General features: G+C 42.4%; 2 protein-coding genes across 2 annotated transcripts in view; one reads left to right on the top strand and one right to left on the bottom strand.

Annotated features, from left to right (window-relative positions):
- Positions 1-4,647: 4,647 nt before the first annotated feature.
- On the bottom strand, positions 4,648-10,667 carry MPLKIP (M-phase specific PLK1 interacting protein). Its single transcript, XM_021546890.2, is given in 3 exon segments — positions 4,648-5,268; positions 10,102-10,476; positions 10,479-10,667. Coding segments are annotated over 3 exon segments (768 nt in total). The 3' UTR covers positions 4,648-5,064.
- Positions 10,668-13,221: 2,554 nt separating this feature from the next.
- The window catches only part of SUGCT (succinyl-CoA:glutarate-CoA transferase), a 339,298-nt gene continuing 331,495 nt past the window's right edge, over positions 13,222-21,024 (top strand). Inside the window, exons 1-3 of the mRNA XM_031503930.2 lie at positions 13,222-13,387; positions 19,551-19,602; positions 19,697-19,770. Coding sequence (XP_031359790.2) covers positions 13,222-13,387; positions 19,551-19,602; positions 19,697-19,770 — 292 coding nt within the window. The remainder of the gene's footprint in view (positions 13,388-19,550; positions 19,603-19,696; positions 19,771-21,024) is intronic.

Consider the following 21,024-nt stretch of genomic DNA (forward strand, 5'->3'; position numbering starts at 1 on the left):
TTCCCTTGTTTTAACAGCAGCTCTGTGATGCTTGAACAGAGAATAATTTGCCATCAGTGTGAAAGAGGTTTTGTTCTTCCCTTTACTAGTATACTAACAGTTCCATTGACATCATGTTCAGCAGTTTGAACTCATAGGAATTTCTTCATGCATACAACAAGATTTGAACTCATTGACTCTACAGTAACAGCTTTTAACTACCTTGAATACACTGCAATTAGAGTGTGGCAAAATACATATGGATACCAGATTTAAGTGCAGTTTAATACAGCATCAAACAGCATGGTTACTGGTACACAGAAGCAGGGTAGTACATGGAGATTTTTGGTGCAGATTGTAATAGTAGGACTATAGTAGTATAGGACCTATAATAGTAGGTCAGCAGCATTAAAAATTTCACTTTGGAACTGTATTGGTATGACCCCTTTTAGCTGCAGGAGTTACATTCTTGTATACAAATGTTTACACAACTAGTTCAGAACAACAATGTGCAACAGCCACAGATGAGCAAAAAAAGGGCAGTGGAATTCACCTGTGATTTTACTGCAGAAGATGCTGATGAAATTTAAAATCCAGTATGTGCACTAACCAAGCCCCGATGTGGTTTGAACCCCACATGGAGCTGATGAAGCAAAATGGATTACTATTTGTCTCAAAACAGCTCCTGAAATGGCCAAAATCTAGGGGTAGCCTCTAGGACAGGAAGGCTGGCCACATCTGCCCAGCTGTCTGTAGCCCAGGAGGCAAAGGTTTCTTATTATCATCAAAGAAGCAATAGGGATAAGTAAAGCCTTTTTTGCTAGATCTAAAATAGTTTAAAGGGAAGGCCTAGATTTGAGGTCTAACACTCAAGAGTTATTAATTTTGTAAAAGAAAATTCAGAAGTTCAGATTGAGAAATTACTGTTAAATTCTAGGTCAGCAAAACACACATGTAAGTGAAAATGGCAGAGTATGAAACTCAGTTTGTGCCTTTTGAGACATACAGACGAAGTTACTGTAGGCAAAAATAATTTGGTTTTAAATTAATGAGTGAATGCTGAAACTGAATTACTGTTGAGAATAAACACAACTTGATTTCTTTCATTTCTTGTGCTGTAAAAAGTTGTTTGAACCATCTCAAATGATAAAAACGTTTATCTAATTCCCTATGTCAATTGGTATGCAAGTTTCTGAAAGCCTGAGACATGAAAATCATTACATGATTCTTCACCCATCAGTGTAGGCAATCCTTCTTTTCCTCTGCCAGTTCTAAGAAGATGGAAGGCAAGCACGAAGCTTTGGGGAAAAGAGAACAGTCTTTACTCTTGAGAATTTTGGAAAATCTAAGAACGAGTCTAATTCATTGCAAGACAGTAATGTATAAAAGCACATGTATGAATTTTAATTCAGAACAATTGCTAGGCAGAGGAATAAACTGCAGCGCTGGTAAAAAGCATTGATGGATCAATGGATGACAGAATTCTCAAACGGTAGCATCAGATACTTACACATCCCAGTTGCATGAGCAAATCCTCTGATTTCAGTTAGATTACTCAAAAGCACAGCTTGAAAAACAACACACTATAAAGAACTTTTCTTTAGAAGGAAGGTGAACAGGTACTTGTAGAATTTCCATATAATGCATTTTTCAAATTCTCCCCCCTCTGATTTCTACTGAAATAATTTATAAAATGTTAAGAGCACATAAAGACATCCTTGACAAGATAAGCCAAAAGTAGTTATCCATTCTGCTGACCAGACACATTTTACCTGGTAAATGTTCCCAGCTTTGACATTAGGAAAATGCTACATCTCAATGCATTACTTCTAATTCTAAGAGAACTTCAACATGAAATTTTAAAATTCCATTTTAATTTAAATTTTAATATGCTACATTATTTAACAATTTCAATGTGTGTACTGAGTGCCACAGAAGAATGAATATTCCATATTATAAAGCTGGAATGAAAACCCAAACCTGAAGTTTGAACTATTATAGTGCACATCCGAGGTTACTATCCACCCAGTGTATTGCTGCATCACACATGTTCTTGACTGATTTAAGTTCTTGTTATTGCTAATGTAGTAGTGATGCAGTTCACTTTTAAACACAGGAGCAAACAGCAACAAGTGAATTAAATTTTTGCTTGACAAACATAAGGCAAACAAAACAGAATGATAAAGTGTATGAACCCAAACTTCTGAAAAAGAAGCTAACTTACCTTCAAATCTATGGAGTCTGTTGAAGAAAAGAGCAATGCCCATATATCCATTACAGAAGACTTCCTTCATTAACAAGACATAAGCACCATTTTGTTTCACGGGCTCATGAAAAAAGGATGTATTTTGTGCTTTACATTTTGTCATCACATGCTATTTTGAGTGTCATATTGGTACTATGAAGTGGCTTCATTAACAAATGAGGAAGTGATATATCCTCTCTCCATCTGATGTTTGCCAAATGGTAAAAAGAAAAAAAAACAAAACTGGTGAGGAGGTATGTTCTTAAGCTTCACAGATATCATGGCAAAAAAGGAAAAGCTTAAATTGACTTTAAGAACATTATATTTATAGTTCTGAACGTGTTCATGCATTTTACAGCTCTTCAACAATGACATATTTAAATTTTACTGCAATTACAGAATTTCCCCCAGAAGCCAGAAAGGTGAATAATGTTTAAGTTTTTGGTGCTGATTCTTGACCAAATTATTGTAGCCTTTAGCAGTATGATGTACTTAAATTTTCTAAGTCATATCCTGAAGTGCACTGAAGCAGCAATTTAAGAGACAGCACTGTGGAAGGTCTGCATGGATTAAATAGCATTTCATGATTATTTCCTCAGTTCCCTTTCTGGAACTTTTACCTTCACTGATGTCTGCCACCTGGTTCCAGGAGTTAAGAGTTATTACCAGAGGAGTCTGGCTTTGATGTCTGGGTCAACTGCAGCGCAAAATTGGAAAAATCCATCTTTGCAATGTGCAAGGGCAGCTCATACTGAACTGGTTACTGTGTAAGAAGTCCCACCTCTAACAGTCCCTTTTCTCTCAGGAATCCCTTACCTCTCCTTTCTCCCTTCCAAACCCAGACTCTTATCATGTCTGAGAACACATCATGGATTCACCATCTTAAATAAAATCATATTTGTTTATCCAAGATCACCAAATATAGCAAAAAATAAATTCAATTTCAATTACATGGGAAACAGCATCAAAACAGGGCACTTGATTAAGCACACTACAACTTTTTTTTTCTGTAAGCTTAATAGCATCTGAAAAGATTTAAAAAGTGGAAAGAAAACTTGACACTTCAATTTTCACAATGATGTTGATTAACTTACGTATAAATTCTGCAACTTGTCAAGTTTAGCTGGTACCTATTACAGATAACAATACTGATTGCTGCCATTTAAGGCACCATTTTTTGATTCTGGGATGAATATTTAACCATTCTTCTATCCAGCATGCATTATGTTCTCAGTTCTTGAGGCAGCCTTTTTGGATATAATACTAAAATAATAGGGTCCATTGGAGGAAGACACAAGTGGCATAATTTAGATTGTGGTCCTAAGAATACAAGAGACTCAGCACATTTGAACATATTAACCTCCCCTTACAGTTTGAAGTTGTTCCTGAAGGCAGTATAAACATAACAAATCTTATGCTGAAACAGATAAAGAGTACAGAGGACTATTCTACCTCAGGAAAAGACAAAGTTACTAAGAACAGTTAATTGGGATTTCCTGTGCTTTTCTACCTAACCATGCCTCAGGACTACAAAACTCTTTTGAGTACATAAGAAGCTTAAAAGAACACATGTATTTTGAAAACTAAATTAAAGGTTTTATTTAACAAAGTTTTTACACTCTACCTTGGCTTAAAAGCCAAGATCAACAAACAAGTAGTGGTATGTTGAACAGTAAATGTATCTAACTACTGCAGGTTTAACATGGCTAGTTAAGAACATGCCTGCAGCTGGAACTATGTCTTTTCTATTCTACATTCTGGTATTCACTCCTGGATTTAAGCATGGATCTTCCATGTAAAGACAAGCTCTAAAAAACACCCAAACCACTGCCTTCCTCTTCAGTATAAAAATATAGCATGTACACACACAAAACAATTCTCCTGCCAATGACGCTTGCTCTAAGTAAAAATAAAAAATAATTGAAAAATATAAAATGGATAAAAAAGATGCTATGCATGTACTAACGTCAACTGTGTAACAAAACCTGTTATTCATTCTTTCCTATTCTAGAAAGAACATTTGCATTTACTTGAGCTTGATGTTTTATGCGTTCATTTGACTTAAATTGTCAATGAACAGACTTGTTACCGTAATCCAGAAATTTCTAATATTGATCCAAATATATATATATATTTAAACACAAAAGCAAATAATTCCAGAATTAAGTTTGTGACTCGAGATTGTTCAACAAATTAAACTTTCCAAAACCAATACATTTGTTTCCTGAGATGGCTATAAGTCATGTTTCAACTTCACATTACACTGCAATTAACAAAAAGAATTATGCACAAAACCAGATGTTAACTACAGCATACAAGCACACATACAGAAGTCACCTAATTTCAGTGTTGTGAATGACTGTGTTAATGTGTTCACCTTAACAAAGCTACTAAAATATTCTTTATACATTACAAAACAAGGATTTACAAAACTTTATTTTATTTCCAAGTTATTTCTATCTAAAAATGTTGAAACATAAAAAAGACCACATCCTAAGAGACTTTACAATAAAAGGCTAACAATCTGGCATGGGAGAGGGTAAGTATATGGAAACTTGTTTTAACAGTCACAAATCAGTCGCTGGTGATTAAAGAAAACTTTGTTCTTCAGAGCTGGTAGGCACTTCCACATAGCCAGAAATGTAAGTTTTCCTACCACTCCTTTTGCCTCCCATACATAAAAATATCCAAAGCAATAAAAAAAGGTAGGATAAAAGGGTGGACATGTGATGAAATAGAAGTATTGTCTAAAGTCTTGGTTATTGTTCATTTTGTGTAAGTGTAAAGATTCTGTCCCAAAGTTTTCCTGACAAGATGGAATTATTTGGCCTTTAAAAGTGTTAGCTGAAATACCTCCCTTTTTTACCAGTACATGTTGTTTGCTCACTGCTGTATTGCTGGTTTATATCTGTAACAGATACTGGCTCTAGGCCAGCCCATGGGTCCTCAAGCATTGAAGGTCTGTAATAGTTTTCCACATCATTAGACACTCTTTTCTCTCTGCCATGCGCTGTACCAAATGGAGTAGATGTCCTGGGTGATCCCTTTGGAAGAAAACCATCAGGTAAAGAAACATTTAATAGTCTAATTCAAACTAAGAAAAAAAAAAAAGTTAAAAAAAAAAAAAACTTAAAATGTTTCCTTCTATTGTAGTAGAGCTCTGAAGCTGATTAGTTAATCATAATTACTACACCTCACTTGCGTCTTCCTCAGGAAACATTAACTTTAATGTATTTTACTTAAAAGTGATGATTTACTAGGATAAGAAAAAAGCACCACCCACAGTCTTCTCCCAAATACTTGTTTACATCTCTCTGGCAGCTCATGCTACTTTTCATAATCTGTTAACATGTCTGAAATAACTTGAACAACAAAACAGGGAGTTAGAGGCTAAGGGAGAGCTGACAATATTAAAAAGAGTAGAAGTCAAATATTAAGTACTTACAGATTGAACACAGCATTCTGTAACGCAAATAGCTACAAAGAATTCACTGGGAAAAAAAATTCTCTTTTAACCAAACCAGTGTTCTGTGAAATTTGAGAACAGATTATTTTATATACAACCTCAGTGGTAATCAGTGATTTAGCAGGTATTGACTTTTGCAGGGAGCTTTTCATATTTGATTCTTTTTTAAGATCAAGGATCACAACAATTGCTTCTGTAAAGCTGCTACAAGTCTGCAGCTTAAAGAGTGCTGTGACATGAAGGACATTGTTCTCCTCAGATTCACTCCTCTAAAAGGTGAAGTTTATCTAAATCTGTACTCATTTAAATTGTTTTAACCTAAATTAAGCAACCCATACTACAGATATACAGTAATCTCCAAGCATGCCCATTGCATTCTGTCTGGTTAGAGCAACAGGATGCCTTGAGGCTGTTATCAGATTTTGTAAAGCAGGGTAAAAGCACTTGATTGATGGCTGCTTTCCCCCACAACCCAGCCACCTCTGAATTTTTGGATCAGCAGTGATGGTATTTGAATTTGACTTGTAAGCCCTAAAAACATCTATGTAAATAGATCACGTGAAACAATTTCTGAGCAAAACTGAGAAATGGTGCCATAAAGTGAAAGACCCAATGTTTACCCAGAAGAACAGATTTCACTCAGACAGCTTGAACCTATTTCTGCTAATGTGCTGTGGCAGAAACGTTCTGATGTTTCAACACATTTCTACCACAAGAAACTTTTCAGCAAGAACTTTTCAGGACCTCCTGAAGTTTGATGATAATGGATACATGATCAAATGTGGGAACATCCATGTCTAATTTATAGAGCACTTTCTCTTTAGAAACTTTCAGTTTCTAATGATTCTTTGCAGCTAGGTTATGTAGCTAAGAGGATGATCCTCACATAGAAGAATTTCTAAAAGGTGGTGAATTACTATACTGTATCAAATCCCATGAGGGTCAGAGAATCACCTCAGAATACATCTAAAAACTCTCCAAGGGGCATGGAATTTCCTAGGATAAGATTACATGATCTAGCAACAGTGACATTTATGTTAAGTAGTCACATTTAGTAGTAAAACAGCAGTACCCAGTGCTTCCTGTTCTAAATAAACAAAGAACTCTACCATCCCTAAACTACCACATTTAATTAAAACCTTTTAACTTCGACAATGTAAGGTTGAATGTGGATTTCATTTATTGCTGTGTTTAATCTGCAGAATGCAAAAGAAACATGAGCTGATATAATGATCTGCAGTATTCAGGGAAGGAGCAAAATAATTCAAAGGTAAGGCTCATTTGGATTTATTTAATAATCTTAAATTTCACTACAGTAAGATGCAGGTCATCAGTAACACTGACATTACACTAACATTTTAGCACTTTCGAAATAAAGGCAATTTATTATTCTGTAATACAAGATCTACAGCTTTCAGTACATGTTATATTTAAGCATGTAGATTATTGAGGTTTAGAATAGTAGTCATATGCTCTTTCCCCCTCTGAATTTTTTTTAGGGAAGAAAACAAAAATGTAATTATTTACACTACAGACCTGTGGAAAAAGAAATCATCTCTACCTGTACAAGTGAAACCATTCAGTGCAAGGGCACTATCTGGTACCAAAGACTGCCTAAAAAAACTTTCTATTAGTTATCACTAATGCCAACAGCATTTTCTCAATGAACTTTTCTTAAAAATAACAGTCAATCTATTCTCAGTACTTTTTCTCTAGATAACAAATCTCTCTTTGGAGTAGAAAACAACAGCTTTTAGTGCTATTCATTAAAAAGTTACTGAGTGTAATAATATTGCCTTGAAACTGGGGACAGTCACTCCCTTTATCAGTTTGCTTCACCTGATGTAATTACAGTTGCTGGCATATGCACAAACACAAAAATCACAATTGTACCATTTCAAAATGGTGGCATTTCTTTTACTTCCTGTAATAATTTTTGATCCATACCATTCTGTAGCTGCTGATAGCAGCTAGTTCAGTAGTTCCTGCTGAGTGTAGGGAATGAAACATTACAACTAAGTGAATTCTAAGTGGAGATGAGAAATGCAACAAAGACAAGTCACAGAACGGTTTGAGCTGGAAGAGGCCTTACAGATCATCTAGTTCCAACTTTCCTCCTGAGGGCACAGACACCCCCCACTAGTCCGGGTTGCTGAAAGCCCCATCCAGCCTGGCCTTGAACAATGCCTAGGATGGTGCATCCACAACTTCTCCAGGCAACCTGTTCCAGTGCCTCACCACCCTCACAGTACAGAGCTTCTCCCTAATATCCAATGTAAACTGCTCTCACAGTTTAAAGGCATTCTCCCTTGTCCTGTCACTACAGGCCCTTGTTTCCAGAAACATGTTTTGGTAAAATATAAAGCAGAAGCACCTCTGCAGAAAAAACAGAAAGTGCTGTAAACTACTGGCCACATAAAGGTAGAGTAAGCCATTTCAGAAAAAAAACAAGCTCAGTATGTTTTTCTTCAAGTTTTCTGTTTGTTTCAAAGAATGAAAGTCTTTGAGCACAAAATGAGTACAGAATGCTAATGGCAAGACATTAATAGAACACTAAAGTAAACATAAACTGTCTTTTGGATTTTCCAATGCAATTTTAAAGGGCCACTTAAAACTTTCATATCAAAAGTGACTGTAGCATCACAAATGTCAAAGGCATTGGAGTTCACTTAACAGGATCTAGAGAGGAGAGGAGACAATGCACATGCCTCACAAGAACCCTGATGCTTAGAAAATGCAGAAAGGCTTTCTACCTGAATCTATTTATGGCCTCATGGGCAGAGATCCTTGCCCACACCAAAGCAGATGAGGACTCATGGTTTATGAGAATAACTCCCTCTGTGATCACCTCTACTGCCCTCCCAGGCAGAACAGCTCATGTGTGCACACAGTGCAGACTCACACACTTCTTCAGTCCTGGGCAAAACTACAGACATTCAATATCCTTTGAGTCTCTGAAGGAGCTGCCATCAGGCCAGTGCTCCTAAACTACACACAAGGTCTAAAGAAGGAAAGGGGAGAAGGGAAGATGTGACAGTCTGAGATTGGATTCAAACTTGTACCTTCTTTATGTTATGTTTCTTACCTCAGAATGTAACCTGACATAATTTATGTCAGGTTTCTTACATAAGAATGGAGCCTATAGGAGGGTTTCCGTCCTCAGGTGCTGACATGAAACAGTTCTAAAACTAAACACAAAAGGATTCCTGCATATTCTTCTGCTCAATTAATTCTAAGGCAGGCTTTGAAAAAAACACTTAATTGAACAGTCAAAGAGTGATCTTTTGAAGGGAAATTAGACATCAATGACATAAATTGTCCCTCTATAATGTATAGCAGAAATGCCACATGCTTGGCTTTTTCAAAAGGCACTGAGGTTATGCAATCTGTTGGTTTCCATACCAGGGGAGTCTCTGCTGTTATGCTGAAGACAATGCATAAATTTTGTAATGATCCCCTTCCATCAACTACGAGATTTCTGAGTTAACTGCATCATAAGAAAGTAACAGACTACTAGTCTTCAATGGACACATGACAATGTAGTGCAAGTACATTAAGATTTTACTAATCTCTATTAAGATATGACTTCATTATCATATCTAATCAAGTATCAGTAAGAGCAAAAAAAAAAAAATTATCATTGTACTGCACGAGTCATTTGTTACACTTTTATGGCTAATATTGCATAAAGCCAGTTATACACATAAAGCTGTTATCCTGAGAGCTATCATCCCTGTGTGCATTGCCAGTCACATGCTACAAATAACACGCCTGCAAAAATGCTTAACTCACAGAACCTGTTATAGATGGCTTTCAGTGCAAAGCAAGGTCTTTAACATGAGAGTCTATTACCACAACAGATGCCCTCAGCTTAATTCCCTTTAATAGAGCACTCCTTTTCTCTGTCCACGTCCCTGAAAACTCTGTGTGGATAGGGTGTGGATAGGACAGCTCCCGCGATGGACAACACGGGCAAAATAGACGCACACCGCAATTCACCACCGCATTAAAGAGAACTGATCTGAGGGAGGCAGGAAGGTGACTGCTGTCGTTTTGGCCGGTGCTTAATTTCTCTACCTTCATACACCAGAATATGAAAAAAAGCTGCACTTGTGTCTTCACAACCCGCCAGCCTACGGCTCTCTCCCCTTTCCTCATCTCACAGCTGCCTGAGCTCTGTCTGTCCTCTCTACCGCGGAGGAAATGGGCGGGGGGAAGCTGATGTTGCCCAGCGATGTTCAAGCCTGGCTCTTCCCTGAAAATCCTGTTAGCGGTGGATGATGTTCTGGCACAAGGCCCCAGTGTGCCTCCCCCAGCGGGTTACGGGCCTCACCTAGAAGCAGCAGCAGCAGCTCCCTCCCTCCCTCCCTCCTTCCTTCCCCCCCGTGTCCCTCTGCGCTGTGCCCCGTACCTGGAAGTGCCTCTGGAAGCCGCCGGGCGAGCGCTTGTGCTGCGGCGGCGGGTGCAGAGGCGCCCCGGCCGGGGAGGCGCCGCCGTACGGAGCCGGGTACCGGGGGCTGACGCTGTGCGGCCTGCGCGGGGTCTGCGCCCCCGGCGAGGGGCTGCCGAAGCGCCCGTGGAACCCGGGGCCCCGGGGCGAGAGGCCGCTGCCGTGCGGCCCGGGCCGGTGGCCGTAGGGCGGCGTCTGGTGGGGGCTCCCGTAGCCCCGCGGAGAGGGCGGCAGGGGTCCTCCGCCGGAGGGAGGGCTCCGGAAGCCGCCGCCCGCGTAGGGAGGGGTCGGTGCGCGGAACCCCGGCCGGTACATGGCCGGGAGAGGCCGGGAATGGCCGGGACAGGCCGGGAATGGCGGCGGCGGGAGCGGAACCCGGGCAATGGCGGCGGCGCCGCGTCCGCTCTTTTCTCGTCCCCCGCCCCTTCCCCCCCAGGCGGGTGGCAGGTTCCGGCCTCCAAACGTTCCGGGACGGGGAGGCGAGGCGCCCATCCCATCCCATCCCATCCCATCCCATCCCATCCCATCCCATCCCATCCCATCCCATCCCATCCCATCCCATCCCATCCCATCCCATCCCATCCCATCCCATCCCATCCCATCCCATCCCATCCCATCCCATCCCGCCGGGAAGCGGGCCCGGCAGCCTCCACCCGTCGCGCTTTCAGCTGGACAGGAGAAATCCGGAGCAGGAGTCTCAGGAGATGCCCGGCACCTCAGACGGATGGGGCTCACGGCGTCCGTGGGCTCGGCGTGGCTGCCAGCGGATGCCCGCGGTTCCGCTCGCAGCGGCTGAAAACAGCGAAACCAGCTCCTGTAAAGCAGAGCAGTGTTTGCCTCACGCTTCGTGTCGCTTCAGATACACTTACTGTGCGCCTTTGCTCTGGAGTCTGAGCCTGCGAGCTACGGCAGATGGAAAAAACAGTGTGACACTGACTTTAAAGAGCACTTTAATGAAAGGGTTTTCCTCAAAATCAGTTCGAGCTGTCGGCAATCGAGCGGTAGCTCAGGCGAAGACTTACTCATAGAAACTTGTGGCAAAATGCTGTTTTGTAGGGGAACTTCATATTTAGCACAAAGTCAATTTAACGGTGTTGTTTATTACCATTCTGGCTCCGTTTTCAGGTGCATAATAATGCAAGTCCTCAACAACGCTGTAAAAAAATAGTAAAGATTTTATTATTATTATTGATTTCTGTCAGTACAACAAAGCACTACTCGGTTTTAGGACATTGCAACATAGGAAGATTAAGAAGGGCTTTCAGAACAGCAGTTAACAAAAGTCAACTACTAAAATAAACAGAAAATTTCTGTGTTTTATATATCAGTCTTGCTTTTCTTTAGCTTTAAACAGGTTTTGGTTTGTTTTTTTACAATGACAAAGTTTATATTCACAGGGAACTCACCTCCCCACTGTTATACAATCTCTCTGTGAAAAATGAGGCAATATCTTTTAAATTCTAAAATGGAAAGAGACTAAACTTGCTTATTTAAATTTTTTATTTCTCCTTCAATCTGGAAGACTATCTGTTTTTATTGTGCACACAAGGAATGCCTTGTCTACGCAAGACAGTTTATCAATGTAAGTTATCAAATTATTAGTCTCATTCCAAAGAAACACAGTTTAATTTAAGCTCTCTTCACACCACATAAATTAGAAATACATACTGTTGTGCACCTGTTGAGTTATACTGGGGCAATTGTGCTGATTAATTTCTTCTTTTTGACAAATCTTTAAGCATCCATGTAGTACTTTTGATTACACACAGCATGTCCAGTCAACAAACTTGTCATGTAGATTTTCTTTATGTTCTTCCTCAGCATTTAGGCAGACTGAGATGTGGCATGTCTCAAGCCTGTGCTATTTGTCATGCTCATTTTCAAGCAGTCAGAAGTTTCAGCTGCTTTTGAAATACAGGAGTTGTCTTATCCTCACATATTTCTGACAAACCAATGCCGAACCTCTGTGCAGGCTTTTTTATCCTGTTAGAGAGGCAAGAAAACACCATGGTGTTCCTCTAAATAAGCCTTCTGCTCTGTCCTAACACAGACTAAAAGTAGTCTGAGGGTACTTCGAAGAGTTGCTCAAAGCTAACCCTTCCATAACTGCACCCAGCTGAAGATACAGCTTACAGTGTAAGTGATATTGCACCTACAGTGATGGTGAAATAAAGGGAAGGATCTCCCTGGCGCCGCTGAGCGCATCCAGTGCGGCTGCCTGCCTTGGTAAGCGCGGAAAACCCTGCGGGGGGTGGTGGTGGTGGTGGGTGTTATAAGTTGAGGCGAATAATTTGATTCAGCCTTTTAAGATCAATTAATAATTTTATTAATTACAGCAAGCGATAGCAAGCAAAACAGCGCTGGGTTCAGCTGGGAGCCTGGCTCCGCCAAAAGCTGACAGCCTTTCCTTCTCTTCAGTCCCTTTTTATCTTGCATGAGTGGGGGGTGATGAGTCTCGTTCCACCGTGGTTATCAGTCCCAAAAACAATGGATTTCACAAGTGGGGTGGTGTGTCTTCTTCCACTTCGGTTTATCAGTTTTCAGCAACGATGGGTTTCCACTGCGGTTATCAGTTCCAGCCAGTCCTGCAAAATCTTTCACAATCTTTGTTTGTGGTTACCAGTCAAGCCTGCAAATTCCATGTCCCGACTTCCCCCCCTTTTATCCTAATTTCATACTTTTGATGAACAAACAAGTCAATGCAGTTTCTCACAGTGGGGAGAGGGGTGGCGGGAGGGTTTCTACTTTTATTCCACCTTGGCAATGTTGTACATCACGGTCTGTACGCCGGGCTGGAAGTACAAACTTCCAGCCATCAAACAGCGGCATTCCCGCCGCGAACATCTGCAGGACGCCTCCCTGCTTTTTGGAGTCCAGGCAGGAGTGCTTCTCAGCACAGGACAGGCGCACGGTGCCGCCGCGACCACCGAGACCGGCGCTGGGCTGGGGCCGCCGCGCCTGCGCTTCCCCGTCCCGGGAGAACCCCGGGCTGTCCCGGGAGCGGCACGGCCCGGCACGGGACGGGAAGGGGGCGGCGGCGGCGCCTGCGCCCAGCGCTCGGCGCTGTCCCGAGTGGCGGGGATGCTGCGCGCCGGGCTGGGAAGAAGGAGCCGATGTTGCGGAGGGCTCTGGAGGAGCCCGCGCCCCGAAGCTGCCGGCGGCGGTGCCACAGCCCTGAGCGCTGCCGCTGCCCCCGCTTCCCCGGGCCGCGGCGGCGGGGCGCGGAGCGGGGGCGCTCCCCCGGCAGGTACCGAGCCGTGCCGCACCCTCCTCCTCCTCCTCCTCCTCCTCTGCCTCCCCTCTCCCGCCGCGCCGGGCCCCTCTGTCCGTCTGCTCCCGCCGGGCTCTGAGCTGGTGCCGCGTCTCTGGGGGGCGGGCGCCAAACACCTGCGGAGGTTCCTGCAGGGGCTGGCGAGCGCTCCCTGCGCGGCCCCGGGCAGCCTCGGGGCTCGCACTTCGCCCGCTTGTGACACGGAGCGTGTCGGCTCTCCCGGCAGCCCTGGCTAGCGAATGGCACGCCGTGTTCCAGGCCTGATCTTTTTGTAAGATCTAACTGCCTACAGTTGTGCTTTTTAATTTGGTTCGGTTTTTTTTTTTTGAATGAAATGAAATAAACCCAAGCTGCAACAAAGTGATCGTACTCTGGCTTCAAGTGTCTCCGTTATTAAATAACAGAAAAAATAGTAACAGTGCTGTTGGTGGCACTAGAATCGGAGAAAGTTTGCAGTTCTGCCTCCTACTATGAACATACCAAGTGTTTTCCAGGCTGGAGTGTACCCACTGATTGTGAATTATTCCACGGTAGTGATGGACTTGATTATAATTTACTGCATGGATAAAGTGAAAAAATGCTGATTGTGCAGCAGTCATGTCTTCTGGAATTGAAAGTGATTGGAATGGAATCTCTTAATTTGCATTATTGCAAACATTAATTGGCTCGTCTAGGTGTCCTCTTCTGTCACAAGTGTAAAGGAAATATTTTTGGAATATGACACAAGAATTGATTTCTGTTCTATAAAATGATTTCTCTGTTGGTTGCTTATTCATCTTGTTAGGCTAGGCCAACCTTGGAATGAGCTATTGAGCTAAGCTAAAGAGTGTAAATCATATTGAGAATGAGTGGGTCTATTTATTCTTAATCAAAGTAATTTGTGAAAGATACATATGACAGTCTAATTCACAATACATTCAAGCATCATGGAAATCAAGAGTTTACACAGAGGCTATAGTTAGAGCTGACACGGTGATTTTTCATTCAGTCATCAAGTTACTGGTATAAAAAAAAGCAAAAATACAAGAGAAAATGTGAATTTGCATTTTAGAGAAGTTGGACTGTTGAGTCAGAATTCTAACAAAGTCTAACTTTGGGTATGTGCCTTCTTAGGAAGCTAGTGATTGAAGTAAAAACCCAGGAGATGTTTTTAGTTAATGCTGATGAATTCTGATCTCTTGTGTTTGTTTATGATGTGTTTTTGTTTCTTTTTGTTCCTACAATAGGAACAAATTGTTCCTCCCTTATTCAGGCTTCATGTACCAGAACTGCTGATGTCAAAAGACTTGCTGCTGCAGTTTTTTCAGCAAATTAGTGTCACGCTGCATATATAATCTAGCTCATATATATATATATATTTTGTGACTATATGTGTTCTATTCTGAAGAGACTAACAGGTCTGTTCCTCAATTCTCAAAAGTAAACTTTTGATCTCTCTTCTTTCTTGCATTTCTTCATTATTGTGGATATCTGTTATTTACTGGCATTAAAAAAATTAAATCACAATGGTCTGTTTGTCTTCAGAGCAACAGTTGTGCTCTCCTATTCTGTTCCAGCTATGGAAGAATCCTAACCCCTGGACATTAGATGATGCCATAATGTGAGTGATATGATAATTAGTAAGGGTTCATCAGTTTTAGTTATGCATAAATACATATTTACAGTATAATCTTCACATTTTTCAGGATTTTTTGGAAATATCTTTATGGATTCCTGCAACTTGACTGCAGGTAGAGAACCTGTTGGCTCTGAAGAGTTGCTGTTATTCTTTGGTAGTGTATCTGTGAGTAGCCCTAAATATTGTCTCAGGATGAGAACAGGTGAGCTAAAGGTGTGGCAATAATAGAGGAAGGTGGACCTTTTTTAACTGAAATTACATATTTTTAATTTTTGAGGAGCTTCAGTAAAGCTTTTTACATAATTTTGAAGAAAAGAATAGTGTTTTTGTGGAGAAAATTGTGCATCCAGCTTCATAAAACTGAAGTTATACTGGAGGGTCTGTGATGTTTACCTGGCACAACTGTTTTCCAACGTCTGGAACCCATGGGGGTGTGGAGCACTGAAGAGGAATAGCAGCCTGAGATTTTCCTAAAGGCTTTGAAAGTGCAAAACACATGGTCATCCTCAGATGTGTGTGTTTTCAACATGCTGCTCTGTCTGCATATTGTATTAAAGCACAAAACCTGTTAAATGGAAATCTCCCTGGAGCAAGTGGTAATAATGGAGGAAAATTTCTTAAAGATGAACAACAGGATGCAAGTGTCCTCATTCAGGGCAGTGCAGTTAATGAAAATATTTCAGCAGAAGCCTTGAATTTCTACTGCTGCTTCTCTGTACCTTTTTTTCATCTCTCTCTTGATATAAATCTCCTTCTTCCCACATGTAGGAAGGAGAGTTCTAAGGATGACTGAATGGTGGTTCGGGTCTAATGGGGGGAATGTGGAAAAGGTGATACAGGCATTCACTGCTGCATGATATAGGAGATGCACCACACTGCCCTGCAGGCTTTGAATGAATGTGGTTTGTTTGATTCCCACTCCCTCACCCCTCCAACATGTTTTACATCTTTCTATTACCAGGACAAGCACCAAAAAGAGATGCTTGCCACAAGTTGGTATGTGTCATTTTAGTGGTGTTACTGGCCAGGTGCCTTTGTTTTGTGTGTGATATGAGACCACCTTCCAAACAGTAACTGAAGGACTGTCCTCAGAGGGTGATGAAGTGTTTGTGTCATTAGCCTTCGATTAAAGACTGAGGGAAAAGAAGATAACCTAATGCTATCAAAGAAGTAGTTGGCCACCCTGTGGTCTAGACTGTGAGATTACTTGCTGTGTCTGTGATGTTTAATGTCATTACTGTTTCTTAGACCTGGTCAGGTTGGTAAGGGTGAGAGAAAGGAAGGAAACATTGTGATTTCTTAATAATTATCTTGCATGTGCAGCTGTGGGGTTTGTAATTTTCCCTTCTTCCCCCCATTCCCCCTCCCCGCTTCCCGTGCGTTCCCCCTGCCTCCCGCGGTCCTTTGTCCCGTTCCTGTGTTTCCCTACCTTCCCCCTCACCAAGCGGTCCTTTCCCATCCTTTCCCTGGTGTTTCCCTGGCCCTCTCCCCTGCCTCCTGTCCCATTGGCTGCAGCTCAGGTTCCCCCCGCCCTGGCACGGGGTATAACCGACCCGCGGGTCAGTGCCCTGGGGGTCTCGGGAACGCGCTCCCACAATAAACATGTGTCTGCACCCGAGCCCCGTGTCGCCCTCTCGTCTGTTCCTGCACTAGAACTGAGCCTCGCAGAGTCGAAGGGGACTCCTCCCGCTGTGTCCCACCGGCACTCGCATGGAGCCGGTCTCGCACGGCAACAAATGCTAGCAGAGGATGGTTTTTCCCATCAATTTGTGAAAAGGGGGAGAAAGAAAGGAACTCTGCCGCCGCAAGAGCTCTGCAGACATTAAGAGGAGTTGACGCGCCGGGCGTAAAACAAACCCGAAGCTCTGGGACCCTCTTTGTCCTTGACGCGTGCTCTCTAACCCGCCCGGGAGCCGCTGTGCTGCAGGGGCAGCTGGACTGCAGGGGCCAGGAGCCGGATGGACTTAACCGAGGACAAAGAGGAGAGTTTGGCAGAGGCTCGATGGACTGAGGTCAAAGAATGGCCTGTCAGGGGACGGCATCTGAATGGAGACCAGAGGCTGACAGTGGCCGAACCCAAAGCTTCAGTGATGAGCTCTGGGTTAACGGGAGCACCCAGGTCTCTGGGAGAGCCAAACTATGAAAGAATATGTCCTCAGTTCAACGCGATTTTCCACCACCGAGGAGAGAGAGAGAGATTTCACTGCCTGAGCCCGGAGGGTAAGTTGGCTCAGAGCAGGGTGTGGGACCCTGGCGGGCAGCTGAGCTACCTTTTTTTCTTTTGAGTTTTAACCACCGTCCGTGTCCAGATGGGGGCTGTAGGCTTGCATGTCCCTGGCGGCCGGGAGGCTTTTTCTTTTCCGAGTAGGACGCAACCTTGATTGGTCTTTTTGGGGTAACTCATACTGGAAAGCTCCTTCTCTTTCTTGGAAAGCTGCCTTTTCTACCCTCTCCTCCCTATTCTGGGCTATGGGGACAGGGGGGGTCGAAAGGACACCAATGGGACAGAATTGTAAGCAGCGACGTCAGCTATGGGAGAATTGTTAACATCCTAAGAGAGGCCCTTCACATCCATGCATTTCGTCGGCTTCCAGCCGTGTCGGGCCCCTCTCCTGTAGTTTTCCCCTTTGGCTTCTGCGAAGCTTCCCCTTCCCTTTTCCCCACGGACTTCCCTGAACCTTCTCCCTTGGGGATAGCAGCGGCCGAGTCGCCCCAAGCACCCTGCCAGACACTGTTATCCTCCCTTAGGGGCGGCACTGGCCGTGCGTCCCCGGGCCAGATGCAGTGTACCCGGCACCCCCTCCCAAGATGGCACTGGCCACGCTACAGGGATCCCCTTGTCCCGCCTTGATCCTTCTCTTCCGCCCAAGTTTTCCCGCCAGCCCCACTCCTCCCCCAATGGCCCTGCACCATCCTGCAGTGAGCCAGCCCCTGCTGGGGGGGAGGTGAGATTGAATTAATCCCTCAGTCCTTCTTCTGGCCCCCCCTCTGATGGGAGGGGTCGCCAGAGGGGCCCCTCCATTAGAGGACCTCCCTTTGTAAGAGAGCTTTCCCCTTTGCTGTGGGGGGTTTCCCCTTCGAAGGGAGTGGAGCTGGAAACCTGGACCAAAGCTCCACTGTTTTTTTTCCCCTGAAACAGTGGTGCCCAGGTTCACCCTCTATCCCATCTCCTAAATGTACCTTACCCAAAGTTCCCTTATTATTTCAATACAAGTTTTCCCCATTGCTTGTAATAATTTGGAAAGAACTTCTTGGATTGAGTTATATCTTATAGAAGGAAATATAATCCTCTCTAATTACTGCCCACAATGCTATGCCAACTTTGCAATCAAATAATCAAATTGGAGAAACCACATCGCTGTTCGCTGCCTCTGCTCTGCTAGAATTTGAAAACCACAAGCATTGTGTCATGAATCCTACTTTCATCCTTGATACAGAATGTGTTTATGATAATTTTGTACCCTTTATCTTCAATTGTAATGTGGAAAATATTTTTGCCCCATTCATTGTTAACTATGCTTGGTGTATCACTTTCTGATGTCTCTTTGTAACATTGCCAATTTGTTTTTAACTTAGAACTCCCTTTCCTTTATGTTAATGCAAAAGAATGAGCTGTGGGGCTTGTAATTTTCCCTTCTTCCCCCCATTCCCCCTCCCTCCTGCGGTCCCTTGTCCCCCTCACCAGGCGGTCCGGTCTCTGCCCCCCTGCCTTTCCCATCGCTGTCCCCGGGGTTTCCCTGCTCCTGTCCCCTGCCTCCTGTCCCATTGGCCATGGCTCAGGTCCCCCCCGCCCTGGCACGGGGTATAACCGATCCCCGGTCGGTGTCCCGGTGTCTCGGGGACACGCTCCCACAATAAACACGTGTCTGCACCCCAGTCCCGTGTCGTTCTTTCATCTGTTCACACGCTAGAACTGAGCCTCGCAGAGTCGAAGGGGAAAAGCGGTGCCGCCTCTCTCTCCCTCCCGCTGTGTCCCACCAGCGCCCACCCGGATCCGGTCTCGCATGGCAACATGCAGCTGCTATTGAAAGTGTTTCCTTGTCTCATGTATTCTGCCCGAAGTTTTGTAAAGGGGATATTCTTTTTGTGTGTGTGATGCAAGTGGATAGATAGGCCTACACAGGTCAAAACACTTTATGAATTCTACTATGCTTCCCATTGTTCTGGTACCCTTACTTTTTGCTTATGTCATTCTGATGTTGCTTGCTAAAATACTTTTATTGTATCTTTCTTCAGATTAGCCTTTAAAAGCAGTTTGTGGAAGGCACATATAAAGTATCAATATAAAGTAGCTTTATTGTAGACTTGCTAGGGAGTTAGAATAGGTTCTGAAATTTCATATATAAGGTTTTCCAACTTTGAAAGACTTTACTAATGTGGTATGCACCTAATAACCCATTTGTTCAGAAAGCTTTATTATCATTTATTAGGGAAGGGAGATGAGGGAGAATGATGGGTGTTCTAAAAACAATGTGTTTGTTTTTTTTGAGATTGAAGTCACTGTTTTTTGTTTCTTGTCAGGTGCTAGTAATGTAAAGCCATTGGATGGTGTGAAAATTCTTGATTTAACAAGGTTTGTGTTTTGTCTATCATTTGTGACAGTGTATCTAAATGCAAATTCTGAATGGAAAAGCTAAGAAAACAATATTTTTTTTTTCATATTGAAGGGTTCTTGCAGGACCATTTGCCACAATGAATTTGGGAGATCTAGGGGCTGAAGTTATCAAAGTGGAAAGACCAGGTAAGATTTCTATTTGTTTATTTTAGATATAAGAAGTACTGGATATTAAGTGTGTATGTATATACATCTATCTATCTATCTATCTATCTATCTATCTATCTATCTATCTATAATGTAAGGACATTGGGTAATTAGCTTCTAATTAAATTTTGTGTATTTTTTAGCTTAACACAATGGTTTTCTTCTTCCACTCAGCACACGTGCTTCTTATCCAGAGTTTCTAAGGATTGGGTAATGGTAAAAAAATGCTTCATTCTTATGGCATAGCTACACTTTTTAGTTTGGAAGACCATATAAGAAGAATAACAAATTGCATGGCATTTGGGTCTTTTTTAGAAATAGTCCTCTCACTTGGCTCTAAGTTTTATGCATCATTACCCATTTGAGGTGTGCAATTATACCATAGCAGCTGCACATTGTGTAATGTATTTTTTCCTTTAAGCTTCTCCCTTTTGGTATTACTAGTCTTGCAACTAGTTGGTGAACATAGTTGAGGTACTAAACAATATTACACTCCCTATATTTTGTAACAGTTTATAATAATTTATAACATAAATGGAGATACAGAGAATGTAGTATGTTTAGTATTTTATTTTTAATATGGAATGTTGAATGTGTGGGCATTTAATGAAACAATGAATGTTTGACAAAGGTTTTTGCCACATCAGTCTATAGGTCATCCTTATTTACTGACCATTGCTATAAAGGTTTGCACTTTGACCAGGCAAAGGTGCATCAATTTTGTAGTATCAGATTAGACCAACACTGGTGGTATTCCAAACATCTAGGTAGTAGGAACAGAGCAATGTCAACAATTAAGTATGAAGTATTGCTTTTGGAGCTTTGCACTTTTTTGTAATTGAAGAAGGGCAGCTTCAGAATTCTTAATTTCAAACATTTTAGGAGGTGAGTAATCCTCTCTTTCTGTGAGAGGATGCCTACTTTCACAGAAGTATTAACCCAAAAGAACAGTAGCCCCACTAGTGTTCTATAGGGAGAGTATTGCAAAAATGTTTTGCTTTGATTCACTTAAAGTACTTTAAGTGCCCCTGCCCCCCTGAGCATCCGGCTTGAACCAAAATAGTCTTTTGAGATAACAAACAGTAGAAATGTTGATAAGCAATTTATATGTTTGCATAACCTCTGCCAGTGTAGATCTTAAATGGCTATAGATTTTTGTGTTATTATAGTGTATAGAATAATTGTGACAGTGGCTATGTAATATGACACCTAAGGTTCTTTAGCTTGTTTCTG

The sequence above is a fragment of the Lonchura striata genome, chromosome 1, assembly GCF_046129695.1.
Source record: "Lonchura striata isolate bLonStr1 chromosome 1, bLonStr1.mat, whole genome shotgun sequence".
NCBI classification, from domain to species: Eukaryota; Metazoa; Chordata; class Aves; order Passeriformes; family Estrildidae; genus Lonchura; species Lonchura striata.